Source organism: Stylophora pistillata, chromosome 4, assembly GCF_964205215.1.
Source record: "Stylophora pistillata chromosome 4, jaStyPist1.2, whole genome shotgun sequence".
NCBI lineage: Eukaryota > Metazoa > Cnidaria > Anthozoa > Scleractinia > Pocilloporidae > Stylophora > Stylophora pistillata.
In genome coordinates, this window is record NC_142522.1 from 29,816,465 (window position 1) to 29,838,427 (window position 21,963).

Below are 21,963 nucleotides of genomic sequence, written 5' to 3' on the forward strand. Positions count from 1 at the left end.
AGTTAGCATGATAACAAATAAATTTGCATTTGAAAAGTAGCAACATCTATCATAACTAGGTCACCGTCAGCCTCACTCCTGTTCAAAGGTTGCTTGTGGGGAGAACCTCCAATAGTCTAGATTCCTTTTTTCTTTTTCGGGGGGGGGGATGCAACGGTACCTCTAGGTTCCCTATGCAACAGAAGTCTTGAAAAAACACGTGCCGATTGGTTGTTCAATCAACTACCGTCGAGCCGTTTTTTTCTAATCATTCCTCAGCGGTCAGTTTTTCGGACGCCATCGTTTTCTCTCCGAGATCGATCACTGAGTGCCACATGTACGGTTGGGCCTTTTACACAATCCTTTTCCGACAACAATGCAAACTTCCCTGGCAAGAGTTCTATATAACCTCATACATTAATAATGCATAGAGTGTTGCAAAGAAACCTTTATATTTAGTCTTTATGAAATGGGATGCATTATTTAGGGGTATGAAAAGATATCATAAACATCTTATCAACCGAGCTAGGTCGGTCTGTATGGAAGAATCTTGACCTCGGTCGTTGGTACAGACCGAACGCAGTGAGGTCTGTACTGGCGACCTCGGTCAAGATTCTCCCATACAGACCTCCCGCTCGGTTAATAAGAACTAATTATTAAAAACTGGATCGTTGGATAATGCAATTCAAGATTTTTTATTGGCGTAGCCATTGTGGTATATCAGCCATTATTAAAAACTAGATCATTGGATAATGCAATTCAAGACTTTTTATTGGCTTAGCCATTGTGGTATATCAGCCAATACACCATAATCTACAAATATGGTAAGCGTACGTGTCAGCTTAAAATTAAAAGGGAGCTAAAAGTTGAATAAAATTTAATAATTTAATTTAACGTTTTTAATAAAACAATTTTAAATTGTTAAATGTCCGACATCACCAACAACATAGTTCAACATAATAAAGAAATAAAACTAAGTCAAAAATGACCTCAAATAAGCATCTCCTCTGTGTATTTATCGTAATTCATGACGTTGAATTCATAAACGAGGATTGGTGACTAAAGCTATAGGAACCAAAATGGCAAAGGTTCGTACTTATAAGTTCTTTATATAGCCTTATCTAGCCTTCTAAAAGTTATTTATTTGCTTCGAGAAAAGACTTAACAATTAGACGAACAGACTTAGATGAAAAAACTTTCGGACGAAAAGACTTGGACGAAAAGACCGTGGGCAACAACATAGATAGGGATGAGGACGGGGTTGTGGATGCTAATGATGATGACAATAAGAGTGATCCAGACAGTACTGGGTTCCAGATCATACGCCGTGAGTCGACTTCGGAGTAGGACTTCACCAAACCCACGTCCGCGCCCCTTCCCTTACCTCCTTTAAGTCCTTTAAGTCCTTTAAGCTTTTGAATCTAAGATCTGATTAAAAATTATGAGGAAATCTTCTCGTCGTTGAAGAAACGAAAGAAGAAAAGAAAGAAGCAGACTGTGAATCAAAATGAATAAAAACAATCCCCCATAGGTAACCTGACAAGGCCTAAGACTTTTACCCTCCCTGAAGCCAAACTGCGAACGGAGAATACACTTGGTACCTTAAAACAGTGAGCGTATTTTAGGCTCTCAGTCAGTGAAGACGAACGAGGGTCGCAGATGAACGACAAACAGTGACGGTGGTTGTCAAGGCTATGGTTTTTACGGAGTTTTGACCGTCGCTCTTACCTCCGCCCTTATTTGCGCGCCCGCTCTTCTCTACTACGCTGCAGTATCTGCCATAAGAATGATGGGACAGAAAATTATGGGATAGCCTACGTGAAAATTCTGTGGGGCAAAGGGTTCTTGAACAGCTTTTTTTCGATGATGGAGAGTTTTACCTCGCCGAAGAGTTTTCGTAGAGAAACGTTTATGTTTTAATAACATTGTAAGTATTGATAAGAAGGAAACATAAGTTTGGTCAAGCAAATGCCGTACTTTTACTTCCCTTTGACTATCGATGACATAATTTAGCTTTTGATTAAGTAAGTAGACTCCTTTTGAGTTAGTAGGAACTCAAACAACATAATTTGAACCCAAGATAGTGGATATAAAATGTACCTAATTTATCACCGTAACACGATACAACATTGCAGGGTGACATCCAACAAGTCATAGAATCATAACAGGTTTCAAATCGAAAATAGGGAAGCGAGTCAGTTCGATGGAAGGTTGTTTCGATGGAAGGTAGTTTCGATCGAAACCAAAGGTCAGTTCGATCGAAGACAAGAGTCAGTTCGATCGAAGAGTAAATGATAGTAGTATATTCAAGGAATAGAAGCGATGTCTTGAGAGCTAATAAAGAATTCAATTTGAAGAACCATGATGCGAACCATGAGCAAATATTTTCCATCATTTTTCCAAATGCGCGTGGAACATAAAGAATGGTCGTGTCTGTTTTCTGTTAAAGCAAATTAAAAGCCGACTCTGAGGAACAAAGCGTGTGGTAGGAAAATTACTAGGAATATCAAATTAATAGGAATATCAAGACAAGCATACCGTGCTGCTGTTCAGACCGAAACAGAAATAAGAGTGGCATTGTGATTCCTGTGCTGTAGACTGGGAGTAGATTGCCTAGAGAGCCTGTTGCAACAAGCTCTAGATTGGAAAACATTGATTCATGGGAGTCGCATCTCGAACAGGGTAGCACTGTTGGTAAGTAAAATTTTACATGTATTGCGGGCAAACAAAGACAAAAAATTTTGAAAGGAATATAAAATGGGAGAAATATTTGTTTTTGTTATAATTCAGCTACTCAGCTGCAGTTCTTACATGTCAATTCAAGTTTTTTCCATTTATGCAATATAGATTTTCTGGTTTAGATGACATCAGATTATCTGAAACAAGTTTAAAGAACAGTTATTGACCTCTGTGTGTCACTTTATGGCAATTAAGGCAATTAAGGAACTACTTCCATCTGACCCTGTCGTCCATCGCGGTGTCGTCGATTTTGAACTGGCAATATGGTCTGTGGTGCGGTCTGTTCTTGCAGATGTGGAGATAATGGGATGTGTGTTCCACTGGACTCAAGCTCTGTAGAGGAAGGTAATTACAAGTTACAGAATATGTAATGTATATATTATGTATATGACAATTAAAGTGCACGTAAACCCCAATTTTTTTTTTTTGGCTAAGGCGAAACTTTGAACCACACTCAAATAGAATTTGACATCAACCCAGGAATAGACCCAGGCCCCTCACAAGCTCGGTCATAGCACCAAAGATATCAAATTCTGTAAATCATACTAATTTTTTCCCATTTTTCTGAGGTGCAAGAGTTGGGTCTGACCTTGGCATATGATAAAGATGATGGGACCCACCGATTCATTCGTTCCCTGATGGCATTACCATTCCTGCCAGCACAAGGGATTGAGGCGCAGTTTGACGGTATACATCAGAATTGTCCACCTGGCCCTCTAGAAGACCTAGTCAACTACGTTGAGACCACCTGGATAAATGGCACTTATCCGCTGGAGTGCTGGAGCATATGTGACAGAGTCACTTAGGCTTATTTCCTACTTAAAACATGTTTGTTCTGTTTATTTTATTTTATGGAATTTTAGCGATTTGTCAGTAATGTTAGTAATGTGTTAATTGTGTTACTAATGTGTTAACTGTATTAGTAATGTGTTAATTGTATTATTCCTTTACCTGCCCTTGTCCTGTTGTGCGAGAGTAAACACCGATTTCCCTTATGTAATTCCTGTTTAATTGCCGATTTCCCTTATGTACTTCCTGTTTAATTAACCGCTCCTAGCTCAAATTTGGTTTTAAGTTATTTTTACCTTTTCCTGTATTTTACTTTAAGTTACAACCGTTTGCTCGGTGAGTTCACTTGATTTGTTGCCTTCCTGAGAGTGCCTTTAAAGCGGATTCTAAGCTATACTAGCTTTTGGTATGTTTCAGTATTTTATGTTTGTTTGAGCCCTAAGCTTAGCACGTAGTTGTTTCCATGTATTTTTGTAGTGATTTTCGGGTTAGAATTTGCTTAGTTTAGCCACATACTCCTTTTATCTTACTATTGTATTTTATTTATTTACTCTGACCTTTGTCACACAGCATGTAATTTCTCTGCTATATAAACTACAATTGTTTTCGTATTAGCAGCTGTAATATTTTGCTTACCTGCTTCCAGTTCATTGTTGCTATGATTCCTGTGTTTTCAGAACCAAATTATGGGTTCATTACACTAGTAATTTCATTTTCCCCTTTCACTGTTTTATATTGTATTAGCTCAAGTTGTAATATTAAGCCTAGCTCGTAGTCTGTTGAATTCATGCCTTGTGTAGCTATCACTATTTTTGATATTTTCTGTCACACAATTTCCTGTTTTCAAGTACTTTATTTGTTTCCTTTCTTTTACTGAATTATTTCTGTCTGTAGGTTATCCTTTAGTGTTAAGTACTTTCTCCTAATTCATTTTAATCTTGCTACATCGTTTAGCTCATTGGAGCTTTGTTTTCTTATTTATTGTTTAGTGTCACTCGTTCCCGTTTTTTTTTATTGTACCGTTGCATTTATTTGCTATGTAATAAACTTGTAAATCTTCCCTCGGATCTTTTGTTCTTACGTCGACCGTTTTGGCCGTCTTACACATATATGGGCAGCCAATACGGACCAGCAACGACTTAGTGGGCTACCATAATGCCCTTAACAGAAGAGCAGGTGACCGCCAGAAGCTCTCCTTCTACATGCTGGTTGAGCTTCTTTACAGGGAAGCTGGACTCAGTCTAATCCAAACCTGTTTCGTCTTCCAAAAGAAACTCAAGCGTCATCAGCGCACGACATATCGGCGACTGCAAGGAAAGATCATGGGTGCGTGGGAAGATTACTCGGATTCCAATATAACTGCAAGACAGCTTCTTCAGACCTGCAGCTACATTAATGGACCGACTCGTATGGAGTAGCAAGTTAGTTTAGAGATAGACAGAAAAATTCAAAAATTCTTCTTTTAGTTGAGATGTATAATGAGTGTAATTTGGTCTGAAATCATACACATGATTTAAAAAAGTGAACGAGTGCACAACACGAGTTCGATTTGAAAACACAAGTATAATAGCCAAATTTGCCAAGCAATGGCTTTTTTCTTTCATTATCTTTCAATGGCTGAGAAACAGATGAGGTTTAGAGCAAAAGATAGTGCGATTTGTGAACAAATTGCACCACTGAGAGCTAATCACATTGCAAGGATAACCAGTGACTTAATAAATAAAGAAAAAACGTCTTTAATTATGTTCCAATACATTAATAACATGCTTCTAGTGATATTTAATAATTCATTCACCCTGAAGAAGGATTTACACAGGCATAATACAAGAGCATCAGACAAAATACTCGATAAAATCTTCATGTAAAGGCAGTCAGATCTGGAATATTCTTCCGATAGCTATCAAAAATTGTAAATCAACTCATACTTCTAAGAGGAGAAGGAGAAAACACCTCCTTTGTGAATTAATCGATAGGAATTAAATTTCCTTTGTAGAGAAGTAATTTAGTTTGGTGATAAGCAGTTTCATGTGATATAGAGTGTTTAATAAGTTTGTGCAAACACTCCAAGGTAAAACTTACAAATAATAAAAAATCTCAATGATGTGCAAATTATCTATTTAAAAAGAAATATTTCATACAATAAAACAAATTGAAAAGAATAAAAGCTGCCTTGTGTTTTTAAGATCTTAATAAAATCTTCATTTGGTTCAGCTCAAAGGTCGGAGGGCTACTAAACTAAATTCGAGAGCAAAATGAGATGGCCTTCAAAAAAAAGTATAACACTTACCTTCCAAGAGTTCAATCTTGTTCAATTAGATAATTTTCGGCTCGTTTTGACCGCAAAAATCATCAAGAATAGTTGAAAACAAAACGCGAAACCCCGGCATGCCAACAAGGAGACTGGAGTCTACCCTAGTGCCTAGTCCTTTTGCGATATACCAAATATGGAAACAGGCGGCTGGCGGTCATATTCCTTGAAGACCAGGTTCAAGAATGTGTTCTGCACAACTCCGAAGTTAACTGTATCCGGAAATATTTTTAAACAGATTTGATAAATAGTAAGTTCAATACAATTAAGCAATAGTTGCAGTCTTCGATCGAATCGACTTTATCGATCGAAACGACCTTCGATCGAAACAACCTTCGATCGAACTGACTTACATTCAAATATAGAATTCAGATTTTATTATTTTTGCCTGTGGGAGTTGAACGAGTGATCGTATTGCGTGAGGTGTTGCATTTAATGATCTTAAGAGTGAGGTAATTTGGCAGCCGATTATATCACCTATTGTAGATTACATCTGTGTTTATTGGGTTATCAAGCACTCCAGTATACCTAAGGGGAAAAGACTTTATCGAGAATTGGCTTCTGTCAGCTTTCTTTGTTGCTTTGTCTTCGTATCTTTAAAATACCCTTGTGATGTGACGGCTGTAATGGACGAAATCTTGTGTCATTAGGCCCTTGCATCTAGATTACGATCATTATCAGTGTTATTTAGGAACCGTAGGAGTACCTAAATTATGTTTAACTAAATTGTAATTCAGTATCTGTTCATCAAACTTTACTGTGCACCTTTAGGACTCTTATGAACCAGAATGTAAAACAATTATCCTCTCTCAATCTCCTGTCAAACCTACATTTGCGGTCTTTTATCAATTCCAGTGATTTCATAGTTGTACTGTGTGAAGTTATACAATTTTGAATGGAAAATCATATCACTGATGTACTCTTTAAATATTTTTAGGGGAGAAATAAAAAAGTCACAAAACAGCATTAATGGATTTTGATGTAAACATGTCAGTTTGTAATCAGTGTGGACTCCCATTAAATGATGCTGTAATGGCAAGTTCTACAAAGTACTCCTGTTGTTCAGCTGACATAAATGATTTTGATTTCTGGTGAGTGAGAATAATAATAAATAATAATAAAAACTTTATTTAAGTGTCAGATGTATTTAGCTGTGCAAGCACAAGCTATGGGGACACTAATCTAATCAATGATTATTAATTAACAATATAAATTCTAAAATCTAAAAAACTAACATTAATATTACGAACTGTAGAGATCGCAGCAGTCGCTATTTTTATTTAAAATATAATTTATATCTAATATCTAATTTATGTATGGTGGTTTTAAACAACTGGAGGCTAGGTGATTGTTTGACCAGGTTGTTAAGTCTGTTCCATAACACAAGTCCGAAATAAGGTATTGAGTGTTTCTCATAGTTAATAGTATTGAATCAAGGTAGATTAAAGTCTTTCTTTCTCAGATTGTAGCTTGAGCTATTTAAACTAAGAATTTCGGCAACATTGGTGGGGGCAAGCTTATGCTTAACTTTATACATGAGGATAGTCATGTCTTGAAGTCTACAATTATACAGTGTAGGTAATCGTGATCTTTTGAGCAGTGTCTCATAGGTATCTGCCCTTGTTCTATACACTGCTCTTAATGTGCGTTCTTGAAGGCATTCAATTTTCCTGTAGTCAGAATCCTTGCAAAAATGCCATATTAAGTTTTTCTCTGGGTACTCTGGTTTTCCCCTCTCCTCAAAAACTGTCATCATTTGAATTTATTTAATTTAGAGTTTATTTGGATTTATACATGACCCCACAAGCTGTTCAGCTTTAAACATTATCGTGTCTAAATAAAGGTGTTATTATTATTATTATAAGTGACAATAAGTAAGGTAGGGTAGGATTGAAGACTTGTAGATGGTAAGCTTAGCTGGACATGGAATGAGATTACACAGAGGCATAAGGACTCCAACTTTCTTGCTTGCTCTCTTACACAATTCACTAATATGATCACTAAAAGTTTATTCTGTTGTCGATACGGACGCCGAGTATTTTGATATGATCTGTGTTAATTATGGTACTGGATCTGCCACTGAAACTCACTGTTTCTCTTTGTGAGGTTCCAAAGGATATTTGAGTGTGATGCTAGGTTGGGTAGATCAGTAGATGGTCTGCAGAGAATTCTCTACTTATAAACCCTGAGAAGACAAAATTAGTGGTTGTTGGCTTAGCACAAGAGGCTACCTCATATCTCCGTATCTCTACTAGGCAAAACTATTTCACCAGTTTCGTTTGCTAAGGATCTTGGGGTATATATTGATCAATATCTCACCTATATGTATGATGTACATATCAATAAAACAGCCTCTAGTTGTATGCACCAGTTAGTACAGATAAGTAGAATAAAACATCTCTTAGACAAGAATACACTTTTATTACTCATAAATAGTTTTGTTTTTAGTAAACTTTTTTATTGTTCCTCAGTGTGGGGGAACACATCTAAACGCAATCTACACAAACTGCAGCTGGTACAAAATTTTGCTGCCAGAGTTGCATTAGGTTTAAGGAAGTTTGACCATATCTCTCTGGGACAGAGATCTCTTAGATGGTTAGATGTTATGTAGAAGCTGGTTTTATTTAACCAATTGAGCTAACTGCCTCCCGGTTATAGCTCAATTGGTTAAGTGCCGGACTGTTGGGCGGGAGGTCGAGGGTTCGAGCCCCGGCCGGACCAACACTTAGGGTCTTAAAGTAATTGAGAAGAATATGCTACCGTTCTATAACATCGATCAAGAAATGGTTAGATATTCTAGTCTTCTCGGATAGGGACAAATAAATGGAGGTCCCGTCTCCTGCATCTATTAATTAGTTTATTTGGTTAGGCAGGGGACGTTAAAGAACCCACTTCACGAGATTACTGTGATGTGGTCTGGCCTGTTTACTGGGAATTGGGGGAGGGGGTGTCTGTTATATTCGCCTTTATTTGATTGGAAACTGCTTAGCAGTCTGGTAAAGTCCCCCGTACAGTGTTGTAAAGCGCCATGAATTTAAGATATGAGCACTATATAAATAAAAGCTAATATTATATTATTTTTATTATTAATGATTTAGTTTTAGTATATAAATGTGTAAATGGTTTAGCTCCAGATTATTTAGGTAAATATTTTGTTAAATGCTTAGCAGTTCACAACAGGAACACAAGGGGATGTAACAATTTTGTGACCCCCCCAATGTAGATTTGTCAATGGGAGAAAGGGCATTTTACTTTCAGGGTCCATGGGAATGGAATGGGCTACCTGACAATATTAAAAACACTAAAGAAATTGATATCTGTAAGCGAACACTTTTTAATAATATGTTCTATACGAAGTAATTTTGGATATATTTTGAATGTATTTTGTAAATAAGTTTTCTTTTCTTGTAACTTTGTCACTGAAAAGCCCTGTTGAAGGGAGTCTCAATAAAGTATGTATGTATGTATGTATGTATGTATGTATGTATGTATGTATGTATGTATGTAATGTAATGTAGATAATGGCGAGATAAAGGACAGTTGAGTGTGCATGATGCTAGGTTGGGTAGGTAGTGGCTGAGAAACTGTGTCATGTGAAGAAAGATTTGTAAGTTGGCAAGACCCATGGAGAGGTTCATGCTGCTGATAGCTTCAACCTTCTGTAGTTCTGGTCTGAGGCCACTTGGGCTGATGATTCAACAAGGCATTTTGTGTTGTAGGATATTGCACCATTCGATTGTTCAATAAGGAGGTGGACATTAGGGCCTCTGAGAAAGTGCAAAACCGGAGAAAAAACCTCCAAAACCGAAAAACTGAAAAACCGACGAAAAAAAGGCAGCAAAACTGAAAACCACATGCAAACCTGACAAAACTGCTACATTGTCACCTTTAAAGGGGTCAAAAAGGAAAAACCGAAAACTGCATCAGTTTTCGTGAAAACCGAAAACTGAATGCAAAAACACATAAAATGCGCAAACTGCTCTGAACATCAAAACTGAAAAAGCGGACCTTTTTGGCCCAAAAACTGGAAAACCTATCCAAAAAACTAACAAAACTGCAAAACTGAAAGTCCCAAAGGCCCCCTCCTTTTAAGGACACTGTCAAACTCAACGTAATATTGTATTTCGCACCTTGCTCTCTTCAAAAAATTTAGTGGCTCTTTTAAGCATTTGTAGGTGACCGAAATGGTAAAATACTCTCTTTTCAAATGATAAATTTTTCATGAAAGTTTCCATGATGTGCAGAGCAAAACTATTAGGGTTTTTCAATTAGATGCCTCGGAGATGCCACTGTGAAATTATTTTCAATTGTTTATCACCTTTTGTGGTGTCATGGCAAGAACAACAAAAATTGTATCTTTGGATCTACTGGGCATAATTGGTTGATACAAAATTAATGATTAAATGCTCTCTCTTCAAAGGAAAATTTTGCCTTTAAGTTTTCATGATGCACTGATCACACCTTTTAAGACACTATAGCAAGGTAAAGCTTTGTTTAATTACATGCCATATCCTGAAATTAGTGTGAGATGCTTATCATCTCCTGTGGTATTCCACAACAGAGTTAATAGAATTCAGAACCAAAATATAGCTTAATTAATTAGATTTCAGATTAAGACATGTCAAATATTCCTTGTGAAGACAAAAAGACAAATAAAAGGTTTTTTCATTGTGGGAACTTTAATTTGATAATTTGTTAATTGTATAATTTATTTTATTTGTTTTATTTGTGTTTGGAGATTAATTGTAATGTCAGGTAAAAAAAGGTAGTTTTGTAACCATACTTTCTCATTGGTGTTTTGGGTGAGTCTTGTTGATTGTTAATGTTAGTTTGTAGAAGTTGTGGTATATATATGGCTGTTAATGGTTGTAAAATTGTCAAAACTGCAAGCAATGTGTATCTTTGAATTTTAAAGTTAAGTTTTTTCAGAGTGGATTACTTAATTGCTATTCATGCTGGTGACCTATTGAAAAGTATGCAACTGTGTAAAATTAAAATGATGATGTACCTTAAGTGATGATGTCTTAATTGCTGATCATTCTCTCCGGCAAAGTGCACAGACACAAGGCAGAGATTATTGCCTTGTTCATTGAAAAGCATCATTAATTATTGTACTTTTAAGTACAATAATTAATGATGCTTTTATGTTACAAACTTAAAAGTTTGTAACATAAATTCTCATCTAGTGTTAAAGTCTACAAACTTTTGCTTGGAATGGAGCGCTAATAATTTATAATGTTTATGTTCTTGTGGCTGCAGAAAGCAAATTCTAGTGATTAGAAGGGTTCTGTGACCATAAAATGGTTATCTGAGCATTTATATTAGAATGAGAGGGATAGAAAGTTTGATTTTGGAGCAGTCCAGTGGTGATATATTCTCAAAAGTGTGTCGCTTGTTTACCCCTTCAGCCATTAATAAAATGCAATTGAGTCTAATTCAGCCACAACACTAATAATACACACCACTCCCTGTGAAGCATGTTTATTGTAATGCTGGGAGTGTATTCCATTCCCTAAAAGCCAATCAAGGATGTTATATCACTAACTACTTTCCATATTCCCATAAATTACACCTACATTCAAGTGTTCAAACATTCATGCCATTTAAACAAATGACTGTAAAGTTTCATCCCAAGACTGATCATTGTGTGGGTTTTGATTTAATCCTTAGGTGTTTGAACACTTCACTGGGAATGGTGTGTCTAAGCAATGAGAAACCAGTTCTTTATTTTGAGGTAAGAGTGTAAAGAAGAGTGCCCCCACAATAAAAAAAATTGTGTTTCTTCTTTGGTGACATCCAGGGGGGAGGGAGGACTTTCTGATAAAAATTATAACTTTTGACATAAATCCATGATCTACATACAGATTGGTAAATCTTAAGTAAAGTTAAGTATTTCTTAACCAATTCATTGATTTGAGTATTAGCATCACAAAATTAAATAAATGTTACTCTTTGATTTACAAATTAAACTCCTCAACCTAAATAAGTGAATGAATATTAGTTGCAAAGTTGGATGAATGTGTGATCTTAAAATAACATTGAGGTTAAACAATATGTCATTGGTTAAAAACTTACAGAAACTTCACTCAGATTATGGTGTAGATCTTAGGAACCAGTTATGAAAACATTTAAGGGGCCGGTTACAAATACTTACATATACTCACTAGATAGATTTTGTGTCTGTGCTATTTTCATGCACACACAATGATCCAAGTAGTGTCCTCTGAGTAAGAAAAATGATAATTAAATTACAAATCAAAACCATTTTTGCCTAACTCTCTTCAGAGGGGTAAGAAGTTTTTTGATCCCGGTGGCTGCATAGCTGAAAATTGTTGTCCTACAAGATTACAAACATCTTTGAAATACAGTGAACACAGGGTGAGTGACGGATAACGTTATTTTAGTGCATGTATCTCTATCAAATTTATCTCAGAGTATATGGAGTGACAAAATGTTATCTTCTTAAGAGCACTAAACATTCAGTCATAACTGACTGAACGGTCTGATAATTTTTTCTTTTGGGAAATTTGCTGATTTGGCAAGTCAGCTCTGAGACAATAACAATTGCTTCTTTCAGTTTGGTACCAGACCAGTCTGGACAGACAGTTGTGACTAAAGACAGCGACACACCTGGCAATTGATTTGTAGATTGTGGCAAATTTGATCACTGTGATTGGCATATAAAATCGGTGATATCTGGCATGTCGGATATTGGCAGTTTTATACACCAATTGTAGCAATTGGCAAAAATTGCAATTGAAAATATTGTGTCTTCTGTTTGTATGTGTTTTCTGCAGTATCACTTTGTAAGTGTAAGTACCCATAAATATAAATATTGCAATGCAATCTAGGCTGTATGTAGTGAAACTTCTGTGTAAGTATCCTTAATAATTATAGTTAATGTAAGTATTGTAAGTAGTGTTCTTTGGTTAAAATGAAAATGAAAAAAAAAATTAAAATTGTGGCAGTGGGCACATCTGGATTGTTGCTGGCTTTATGGTAAACAACCTAAGACTCACTCCAAAATTATTTTATTGCAATTGTTTCAAGTCATTTTAGTTGAATCAGTGTTGGCTTAATTATCTTTGCAAACTTAAATTAGCATGTCTAACTTTTATATAGCAATTATTCACTTAGTTATCGTAAATCAAAATGTCAAGTACAGAGCAAACCATAATATCAAACTTGCAGAGCAAACCATAATATCACAGAAGTTATTTATGGGTGTTTAGATATGCTCAGATCCTGAGTATTAATCATTTTGAAGCTTCCACATCCCCCCCCCCCCCCGCCAGGCAACTCCTTGGGCGTTTGATCTTTTGAAGATTGGTTTGTTCAAATTCCTACCCCCCCTCCCCCTCTATGACTTTCTAAACATTGACCAAGCTTTAAACCTAGACCATGTAGATTTTTTCTTCTGATCCATTTGGTTGCAAAAATGAACTGTGTTCCTTTAAAACTGATTATTCCACAGGAAAGTCTTGTTTCAAATTCCCCATCCCAGCTAGGCAAGATTCAAATTCACCACCCCCTGTCCATAGACAAAAGTCAAATGCCATGGGTTGCCTGGGGGGGGGGGGGGGGGAGAGATGTGGGGCTGGAATGTTGAAGCTTAGAACTGATCTGAGCATTACTACTTGCCAAATTGGAAAGGGAAAATTGCATTGAATGATGATAATATTTGCCAAAATTTGCCAATTTAACCAGGAAGAGCCTTGTGGCATACAGTTCTCTACACAAGAGAACTTTGTTAATGAAAGAGACAACAGTCAATCTGAGGGGGCAGTGGCAGCTGATGGAAATGCTCCTTTGAACAAGGAAAAGGTAGGTTATTTCTTTGAATAAACAGTTTAACTATGAAGTGTTGATTGTCCCTTGGTCATTGTCTTGTTGTTTAAACTCTTTTGAGAGTAAAATTTTATCTGTGAATCGCCTTGAATGTGTGCCTAATATGTGTTAATGACTTTGAACAGGCGTATTATACCTACCTTTCTGGATGGTGTGATGCTCCAGCTTTCATATAATTGCCTCTATGAGCTCTTTAAGCTACAAAGGCAAGTAGCTGTGACAACTTTTCTAATACTTTTTCAAAAGAAACTAATGTCCTCCAGTTGTCCTGTCGAATGAATATTTGATCTTTTGTCTCACGACTTAAAGGCGCCATGAATTGATTAGTAAAGCTATCAATTGAACATCTCAATCCTCAATTGCTTGCTCGACTGAACAATGGATAGCGACTCAGAATTGTGATACAAATTATTAAACGCTTCATTTATCATTAATACCGCAGGGAGCCATGACATCTTTAACAAGAATTATTAACTTATTAATCAGTCAATTTTCTTTACTATTAAGAGCATGTAAATGATATGTGATTTATGCGTACAGTAGCACTTCTGAAAAAGCCAATATCAATCTCACTCTCCCTTTTTTATTTTTCCCTCACCTATCTGTGTATTTTTTTGTCACTATCGATGAGTGCCTTTCTTGAGAAACTAGGAAGTCACGCGCGCCTGGATAATACGGTGCACTGCTAGTTAGGTTCAAACATGCCTGAACCCAAAGTCTCTTTTTTCCCCCAGCTTCATTAGTCACTTCCAACTTCATTTCCCAAATCAAAGCTTTCTAACATTTTTATTTTGTTAAATAGCCAAAAGACGTAAGCTCCAAAGAAGAAAGAGAACTCCAAGTAGATGAAGTTTTACAAGCTCCGTTTACCAACAGAAAGGCAAGTTATTCATTTTAATAGCAGCTGGAAATGACCACGAATCCTATGCTGGGACCGGTATTTTTTTTCGTTCCTGTCAACGAATGTTTTCACATCTGAAACTAAAAACACTTTAATGCATCCCCATAGTCAGATATAAATTTAAGAGGCTGAAATAGCAGCTGCCGTGGTTCACCTGTGACTGAGTAAGCGAAAAGAAGGAGGGGCCAACATAGAAAAGATGGATGTATGAATGGATGAAAGCGCGGATGGATGTGCATGGATGGTATGTAAAAAAGACTCAAAAACTACACAACGGCGCTCTCTTGGACAATTTGCAACGGCTCTTTGCTTCGATGAGAGATGAGAAATTTCATTATGTGCTACCAACCCTGTTATCCTATCAAGTTTTTAGGCGAGGCAATGATTGATTTTTTTAATTATGTTAGTTAAAAAAGAAATGTTTCGTTTGGTGGTAAGTTATGTACTAAACTTTGCTTTTGCTTATTTCCGATTTATGACAATATTTCGGTAAAGTTGGCAGGCTAGGGGTAAACAGGCGCCTGTCTTTCCGATTTACAATCTAGCTTACTCTTTTTTTTTTTGCAAGCAACGGAGTAAAACAAAGAACAGAAACTGTGGTACAGGAAAATGAGTTCTTTCGCTCATTTGTGTTCGAAGAAATACTCTGTTCCGGCTTAAAAGCCAATGAGAGAGCAGGATAATTTTTCTACGTGTCCCAAGTTAGGGTGTCGGTAATGACACTCCCTTGGCCCTTGACTTCATCCTTAGTAATCATAAACATCTTCCGAAGCCTCCTTGATTTTCAATCCTGCTACCTAATTGATCGAGACATCCTAAATCAGGTCACGTGGTGCAATCATTCTCCTCTGTCTCATTGATGATTATAACAACAAAATGGAGTCTCTTATTACTCGTGTATTTTGTTGAATGTCAGTGCTTTGCTACTCTTTGTTTTTTTTTTTTCTCTCAGGTTTTAAACGAGGAGCGTCAAAACCTAGAAGACCTAAGTGGCTCACAATCTCCTAGTGTCTGCGACGAGGTCAGTTCCATAGGAGCCTTTGCCTCTACTTTTTGTGTTCATTTACCGTGATTTAGGACAATGATAATTCTGAGCAACATTAACCTCAACTTGTTATCAGTTGGTTGTTGTTGGGTTAGGGGAGGGTTGGGTGCGCAGTGGCTCAGAGACTGACATTGATCAGCCATTGATCCACCACTTCACACCACCGTTGGTCGCCTAGGAAAGCTATTCTTCTAGACGTTGGGTTGAATTACAATTAGGTATTAGCTGTCTGAACAGAGAACTCTAGCCTGCACACTTGTTTTGGTAGAAAACTGTTTTCTCGAAGCATGGCTCTTATTCTGTTTGGCGGTTGAATTTTACTACATTGATTATTAAGTGGTTTGTAAAATAAAAGTAACTCTTGAAACGCATGTTTTCCTAAATTTTCCAGCATATAAATACAATGCGTTCAACCTGCTGTTGTTTTCGTTGTGTTTGTTTTTGTCGTATTCTTTTATCGTCAATGCTTTTTTAAGGAAAAAAACTGATCTTTATTAAGCGTCGTTTCATTTAAGGGGAACTGAACCATAAAAATGAACCGTTTTTAAATTGCAGCTTATAGTTCAAATAGCAATGTTCAAGGGTTTTTTCAGTCTTTGGGCCCAACTTCGCATCGGAAAAATAGTTTAAAGTGGTATTTTGGCCTCGTAGTACGGCGGCTCAGAAAAGCGATGTCAGCGGTCATTTTAGCTCGCTCTTACGTCACTGGTGGGGAAGAAAGATAATAAATCCGTACTTTTCCTACAGAAATTTGGTTTGGTTATGGAGTTATCGAAGTTGCGTGATCTGTAATGGGGATTAACTACGAAAATGAAATAGTAACAGTTGTCGCTCTTAAGTTGGTTCCCCACCACTGACGTCATAAACGACCGCTGGTGACCTATTTTGAGCCGACGGTCTTACAGCCCCAAAAGCGGGAAAAAGGCAACTTCAAATCGAATTTTCTCTAAAAAAACAAGAAGTGAACGAAAATGAATATCGACACTTTATCTTACTCTTCTAAAGCTAACTAGAAATGAATGCAAGCAATATTCCAATTTTAGGCTTCAGTTCCCCTTTAAATGAAATTTCAAACTCACCCTGCCGCACCTTCGACTATAATTTACATGACACAGAATAAGTCTGTTTGCGACTTGTAACTAATACTGCCATAGCTGTACACTACCTCACTCAGTGAATGAATGGTCAGTTTATCAAACCGTGTTTCCTGTTGTTTGCAGGAGAGGTCACCTTCATACACTGAGGTCAACACAATAAATGAATTTCAGTATTTTTCGCTTGGTAAGGACCCCCTCAAGCCTGGAGAAGTCAGCATCTTGAAAAATTTTTACAGGTTTTTGACCCAATCGGCGAGTGCGACAGACGGCAATAAGATGAAAGAAATTGCGTCACCAAGAGCTGCTGGAACTTCCACAGGATCTGTAATACGTAACAAATGTATACATTCTGCTTCTAAATTGTCATGCTGCGAAACACTTAGCAGGGAAATTGAGGACCTCAAGGAGAGAGTTTCACACAATGAAGATTTTAGATGGCAAGTGGTTGAGGAGGTGAGAGGTCAGCTTAAGCCCGTTCAGTCTCATCAAAAAAATATTTCCCAGCTTAGGATTGAAGTGAAAACCATACTGCATGACCTTGCCGATTTGCGAAATGAACACAATCAATTAAAGGACGAAATTGAACGTCTTCTTGCCCAAGAAGATCCACTTCGTATTCGCCACGACCTGATAAACTCAATGCGAAGTATGGAAGTAGTAATCCAAAGTAAGGTGCAACGATTGGAGAACCGATTGCAGTCTCTTGAAACGATGCTCCATCGGCTAGTCGGTGAAATAGAGAAGTTATTTGTGCCTTATGGACCTACTGTGGTACAGAGTACCCCATGAGTTAGACAAAAAAAAAAGGGTAATTTAACTTTTAGTTTTTAGAGTAGAAGGCAGTGTCAGATTGCTGCGTGAAATGTTGAAGTAAAAATGTACAAAGTAGATGTGAATGTAGGAAAAAGGAGATTGGAAAGACAAATTATGTGATTAGGCATGAAGGAGATCTCGCTGTTAATCTGCTGAAAAATAACCAAAAACAAAAAAAACAAAAAAATTAAAAAACTAAAAATCAAGAGAAAACAAAAACAAAAACAAAAATACAATGAAACGAAAGCAAAAAATTTTCAAAATAAAACACAAAAAACAATTTGGAAAAAAAAAAACATACAAAACAAAAATGGAAAAATAAGAACCAAAAAAACCGACTAAACCGCTTAAGAGAAGCATTTTTATAAGGCCACTTGTTCAGTGTTGTACATTAGCACTTGATGACCATCGCTGATAATCAAGGAGGAGTGCATGGAATAGTTAGGCGTTTGAGGGATCTTTCCGTCTTTACATGGCCTCAACAGTGTGTGCGTAACTCAAGAACTACGCCAAGTTCATCAGTGATTAGACGGGGGATGTTTAACACTGGATAAGAAAAGAAAAAAGCGCGTTAAAAGTACGAGCGAATTCAAATAAAGTCATAACTGTATTTACCAACGCTACGCTAGACATATTACGCATGTTCCTAAACTCAGTTAATAGTTTGCAAGTAAACGAGGAACGCGGTCTAGATTCAGGTATACCTACAGGTTGTAAATGTAGATATTGAATACATGCAAGAAAGTCACTGCTGGGTAGTAGTTTGGTGTTGATCGGAGTGTTGATTTGGAGAAGACGTAATCTGAATACATGAATGCATATGCAAATATAGAAATAGACTTTGATTAAGAGGTAGACATACGCTCAGGTAGAGTACAAGTTTTGACTGATGTAGACAGGAACCGACATATATAGACGTAGATACGATATCGCCATAGCTTAAGATGTAAATAATAAGCATATGCATAGGCTTAAGGCTGGGTATAGGTTCATCCACATATAGATGTGCAGATATAGATACAGATTCAGTCATATAGTTCTCTTTTAAGTAACCCCCAACAATGTAGGCGCTTCTGTCGACCTAGTAAAATGAACGCTGTGAAAATTACTTGGGAAGGTAATTTGACAGACATTTTAGTCGCCCTAAGGCTTTGTTAATGTGCTTGACCAATTGATCGTTATCCCCTTTAAGAAAACTTGCGCAGACGTTTTGGTTAGAATAACCAGCAATTTTTAATTTAGTGAGAATAGGTCCTGTCCAGCTATTTTACCCACTTTTTTTTTTAGTTGGAGTCATTGTTTGACAAGCTCAAGATTTTCAAATTCAGTTCCAGGTGGTCTGGGAGGTGGGTATTGATACGGATATTCATATCTTTTGAAACTAAGATTTAAGCACAGATGTACACATAGATACATGGATAGACAAGAATATATCCAAATTTGTTGCGTTTCACGAGAAATACAGTCCATGAGAATCCAGGGAAACTGCCGCATATTCAACGGTATTACACCTAACCTTCCCATCGTGCGTTGTGATCTTATTCTTGCCGGGATTTGTTAAGTGGTACCCTTCCAAGTTTCTTGCAAGGGTATGACTACAATAACTTAATCTTTTTTTAGTATTTTGTGCCATAAATCTATATATAAATGTTGTCAAGATAAAAGACAGCACGAAGCTAATTTGTAACTATTTCAAATAAAGTTTGCGCCTAGATCTCATGAACTGTATCGGCTGCTGTATTTTCTTTGACATGGTATGAAAGAGTCGTGTGTCGCCGTCAGTGGTATACTAAACCATGGAATATCCTACCTGTCCGTTGTATTTTCTTAATATGCACTCTCGTCTTACGGCGTGTGTGTATACCCAAAAAACTGAAGGTTACTCAAGGGATATTCCGTAGTATTCCACAAGAAAGTGTTGCGTAGCTAGTATATATTCATACAAATACAGAATATATTAGAGAGATTTAGCACCGCGTTTATGTGAAACGTCAACGTCAACAGTGACCATGTGACCTTGTTTTTCCCGCCATTTCTTCACTTTTGCCGGTTGCGCTTTGCCGTTTCTACTTGAGAGTAATCTGTTTCACTTTTGCTGTGTACGTAAGATTTTCTTCACTTTTTCTGTCACAGAGTAGATGTTAAATGTAGGAAAAAGGGCACCAAAACTATACCATTAATTCATACAGGGTGCCTTCAAATCTACTTTGACTCAAGCTCACGCGAAGCTAAAGCAGCAAGGTGCACGCTGAATGTACGTGAAACGTGAAAGGATAAGGTGACATAAGCCGTTTCCCGTAATTCCCGTGCTAAATCTCTCGATTATGTAGATCAGTGTATGTATTAGGTGCATAGTGTTTACAACTTTTAGAAATTTCTTGTTTCCTATTGAAATTGTGTGCAGTTATGTGCAAATATTTGTCGAAGGAATTTTCTTTACTCTCCTTTTGAACAGTGTAGCTATAGACTTTTAATACCAGATTTTGAATATTCATGTATAGCTATGTCCCCGCGCGGTGTTTAGAAAATTAATTAAATGTAGGTGCTTTTAGCAAATGTTCTTTTATAGTTTTCCAATGTAATTTGCATATTAAAGTGGTTTTTCGGTTTCTATAAGTATGTATGCTTTTTGCATGAATAGCCACGAAATAGTAGAAAATATTGTAGACCATTACAGTAATTAGTTAGCCTTAAGTTGTGCAAGAATTTTAAGTGTAAGCTACTCAAAATGTGATATAATCCAATCAATTGATGCAAGTGTTATTATCATTGATGAGAATTTGTGTATTTGGTTGATTATATTTTAGTAGTTTAGATATAAATTTGTTTTATTTGAGGTGTAACAACAATCAGCGCAACTTGTAATATGTATGGAAGTAGGTTTTCCTTATCATAGCTTAGCGTAGATAAACCGAAGTAAATAATGAGGCTACCAAGCACCGACATAAATAGCAATAGTTTACACCGTTAGTGTTTTGCCAACTTATTATAGCTTCATTGTAAGCCAGAGATTGTAAGCGTTATTGAATAATAGTTGACTAAAACTACATTTTTCTTCTTTTTCGATGTAGTTTTTATACGATATAAACTTCTGCGGTTAGTTTCCTTTGATGAGGTTTAAGTATTTGGGAGAGTATTAAATTAGTGGTAGTAAGGTTTTTTAATTTTTCTTAGTGTGTTGTGATGTGAAAAGTTAAATATAAGAAAATCATGTACACCTCAGATACTTTTACTTTATAAACGGCATCATTTTTGATTTTAAGGTTTTTTCACTCATAATTCTATTTCGACGATGTTTTTGCAATACATGGTTCGCCAGGAAATTCAGAGGAGGATATATTTTTAAACAATAGCCTTCATTTTTCATTTGGCGCGAAAGTATGCAGGTATATTTGTCCGTGGACATTTTGTGTTCCGAGAAGTGAACAGTTTTCCGAGATAGAAGCTACAGGAAAACTGAGCTTCGAGTGGAGCGGGGCCTTGATTTTTTCAAACCTTGTGGATAGTACCATTATCTGATAGACTTCAACCTGTTGGTTCGTGGGGAATGAAATTTAGGATAGGGAAATTGAAAATCGTTGGAGCCCTTGAGCTTCCTGGAAGGTTATGAGTGATGGGATGCGATGCGCCTCCTTGAGTTATGCGATCAAATGAGATTTCAGGTTACCACTAGTAGAGGGCATCAAACGCACCATTAGTGTACCTCTTTAGGATAAACAAAAATATTTGATTCAAGAAAAGGAAAAAATGAAAAACTAAATTTGAAGAACTTCATGTGAGTATCCACAGCCAAGTGAGTCGTGCACTTACATCTTTTCCCGAGCAACAATCTTTTTCTACACTACACGTAACAACGATTAAAAAGTGGAAAGCGTGAGATAACCTATCCGAAGTTTCACTTTTATTGCTCTGACTATCGCGCCAGTTTTCCACTTGAACGCCGGGAACAGGCGAACTAGCGCCAATTCAAATTGATTCCATTCACCTTTTGGACCAGTGACGGATCCAGACCTTGAGGAACGGGGGAGGGGGGGGGCCGATTTTCTTCTTGTGTGTACACCTTCCGGCTTTTCTTTCTACTGCGTTTACTTTTTCAACAAAATAAGGTGGGGGGGAGCGGGTCCCCGGGCCCCTCCCCTAGATCCGCCATTTATTTTGATGAAGTCGGTGTAATCACCATTAACGCTCAAATAGAGTCGCTAGAGAGCTATGAGGTGCTTACTTTTTTCTCACCTCCACAATGGTAATCACCTGGTTTCGTTGAACCTTCCAAGGCCTTCTCCAGTTCAGTTTAAATGAGTTACTGAGACACAGAAGCCTGGTACATACAGCACGAACTGATATTCGCAACCAGCATATACAGTACGAATTGATATTCGCAGTTAGTAAGTATTTGCCGTTTACGGCCGGTAAAGAACGTCATATCTTTCATATCTGAAGGAAA

General features: G+C 36.9%; 2 protein-coding genes and 1 long non-coding RNA gene across 5 annotated transcripts; 2 read left to right on the top strand and 1 right to left on the bottom strand.

Moving 5' to 3' along the window:
• Positions 1 to 729: 729 nt before the first annotated feature.
• Positions 730 to 5,892, bottom strand: LOC148733262 (uncharacterized). The gene is made up of 3 exons (XR_016000300.1): positions 5,795 to 5,892; positions 3,339 to 4,814; positions 730 to 3,051 (listed from the first exon to the last, which is right to left on the bottom strand). It is a non-coding gene; the product is annotated as an uncharacterized LOC148733262 (long non-coding RNA).
• LOC111321202 (uncharacterized) lies at positions 1,571 to 20,781 on the top strand. Of its 3 annotated transcripts, none has more exons than XM_022924023.2 (8): positions 1,571 to 1,906; positions 6,753 to 6,906; positions 11,486 to 11,549; positions 12,101 to 12,193; positions 13,523 to 13,639; positions 14,466 to 14,543; positions 15,517 to 15,585; positions 16,830 to 20,781. In XM_022924023.2, exons 2-8 carry the CDS (start codon positions 6,785 to 6,787, stop codon positions 17,493 to 17,495), a joined length of 1,209 nt encoding a protein of 402 aa, XP_022779758.1. In that variant the 5' UTR covers positions 1,571 to 1,906; positions 6,753 to 6,784; the 3' UTR covers positions 17,496 to 20,781. The 3 variants fall into 3 exon arrangements, with proteins under 3 accessions (XP_022779758.1, XP_022779757.1, XP_088613904.1); XM_022924022.2 differs by lacking the exon at positions 1,571 to 1,906 and adding an exon at positions 5,973 to 6,065; XM_088757778.1 differs by lacking the exon at positions 1,571 to 1,906 and adding an exon at positions 6,142 to 6,267.
• Positions 2,959 to 4,567, top strand: LOC111321157 (uncharacterized). The gene is made up of 2 exons (XM_088757779.1): positions 2,959 to 3,063; positions 3,295 to 4,567. The coding sequence occupies exons 1-2, from the start codon at positions 2,982 to 2,984 to the stop codon at positions 3,522 to 3,524; spliced, it is 312 nt and encodes a 103-aa protein (XP_088613905.1). The 5' UTR covers positions 2,959 to 2,981; the 3' UTR covers positions 3,525 to 4,567.
• Positions 20,782 to 21,963: the final 1,182 nt, after the last annotated feature.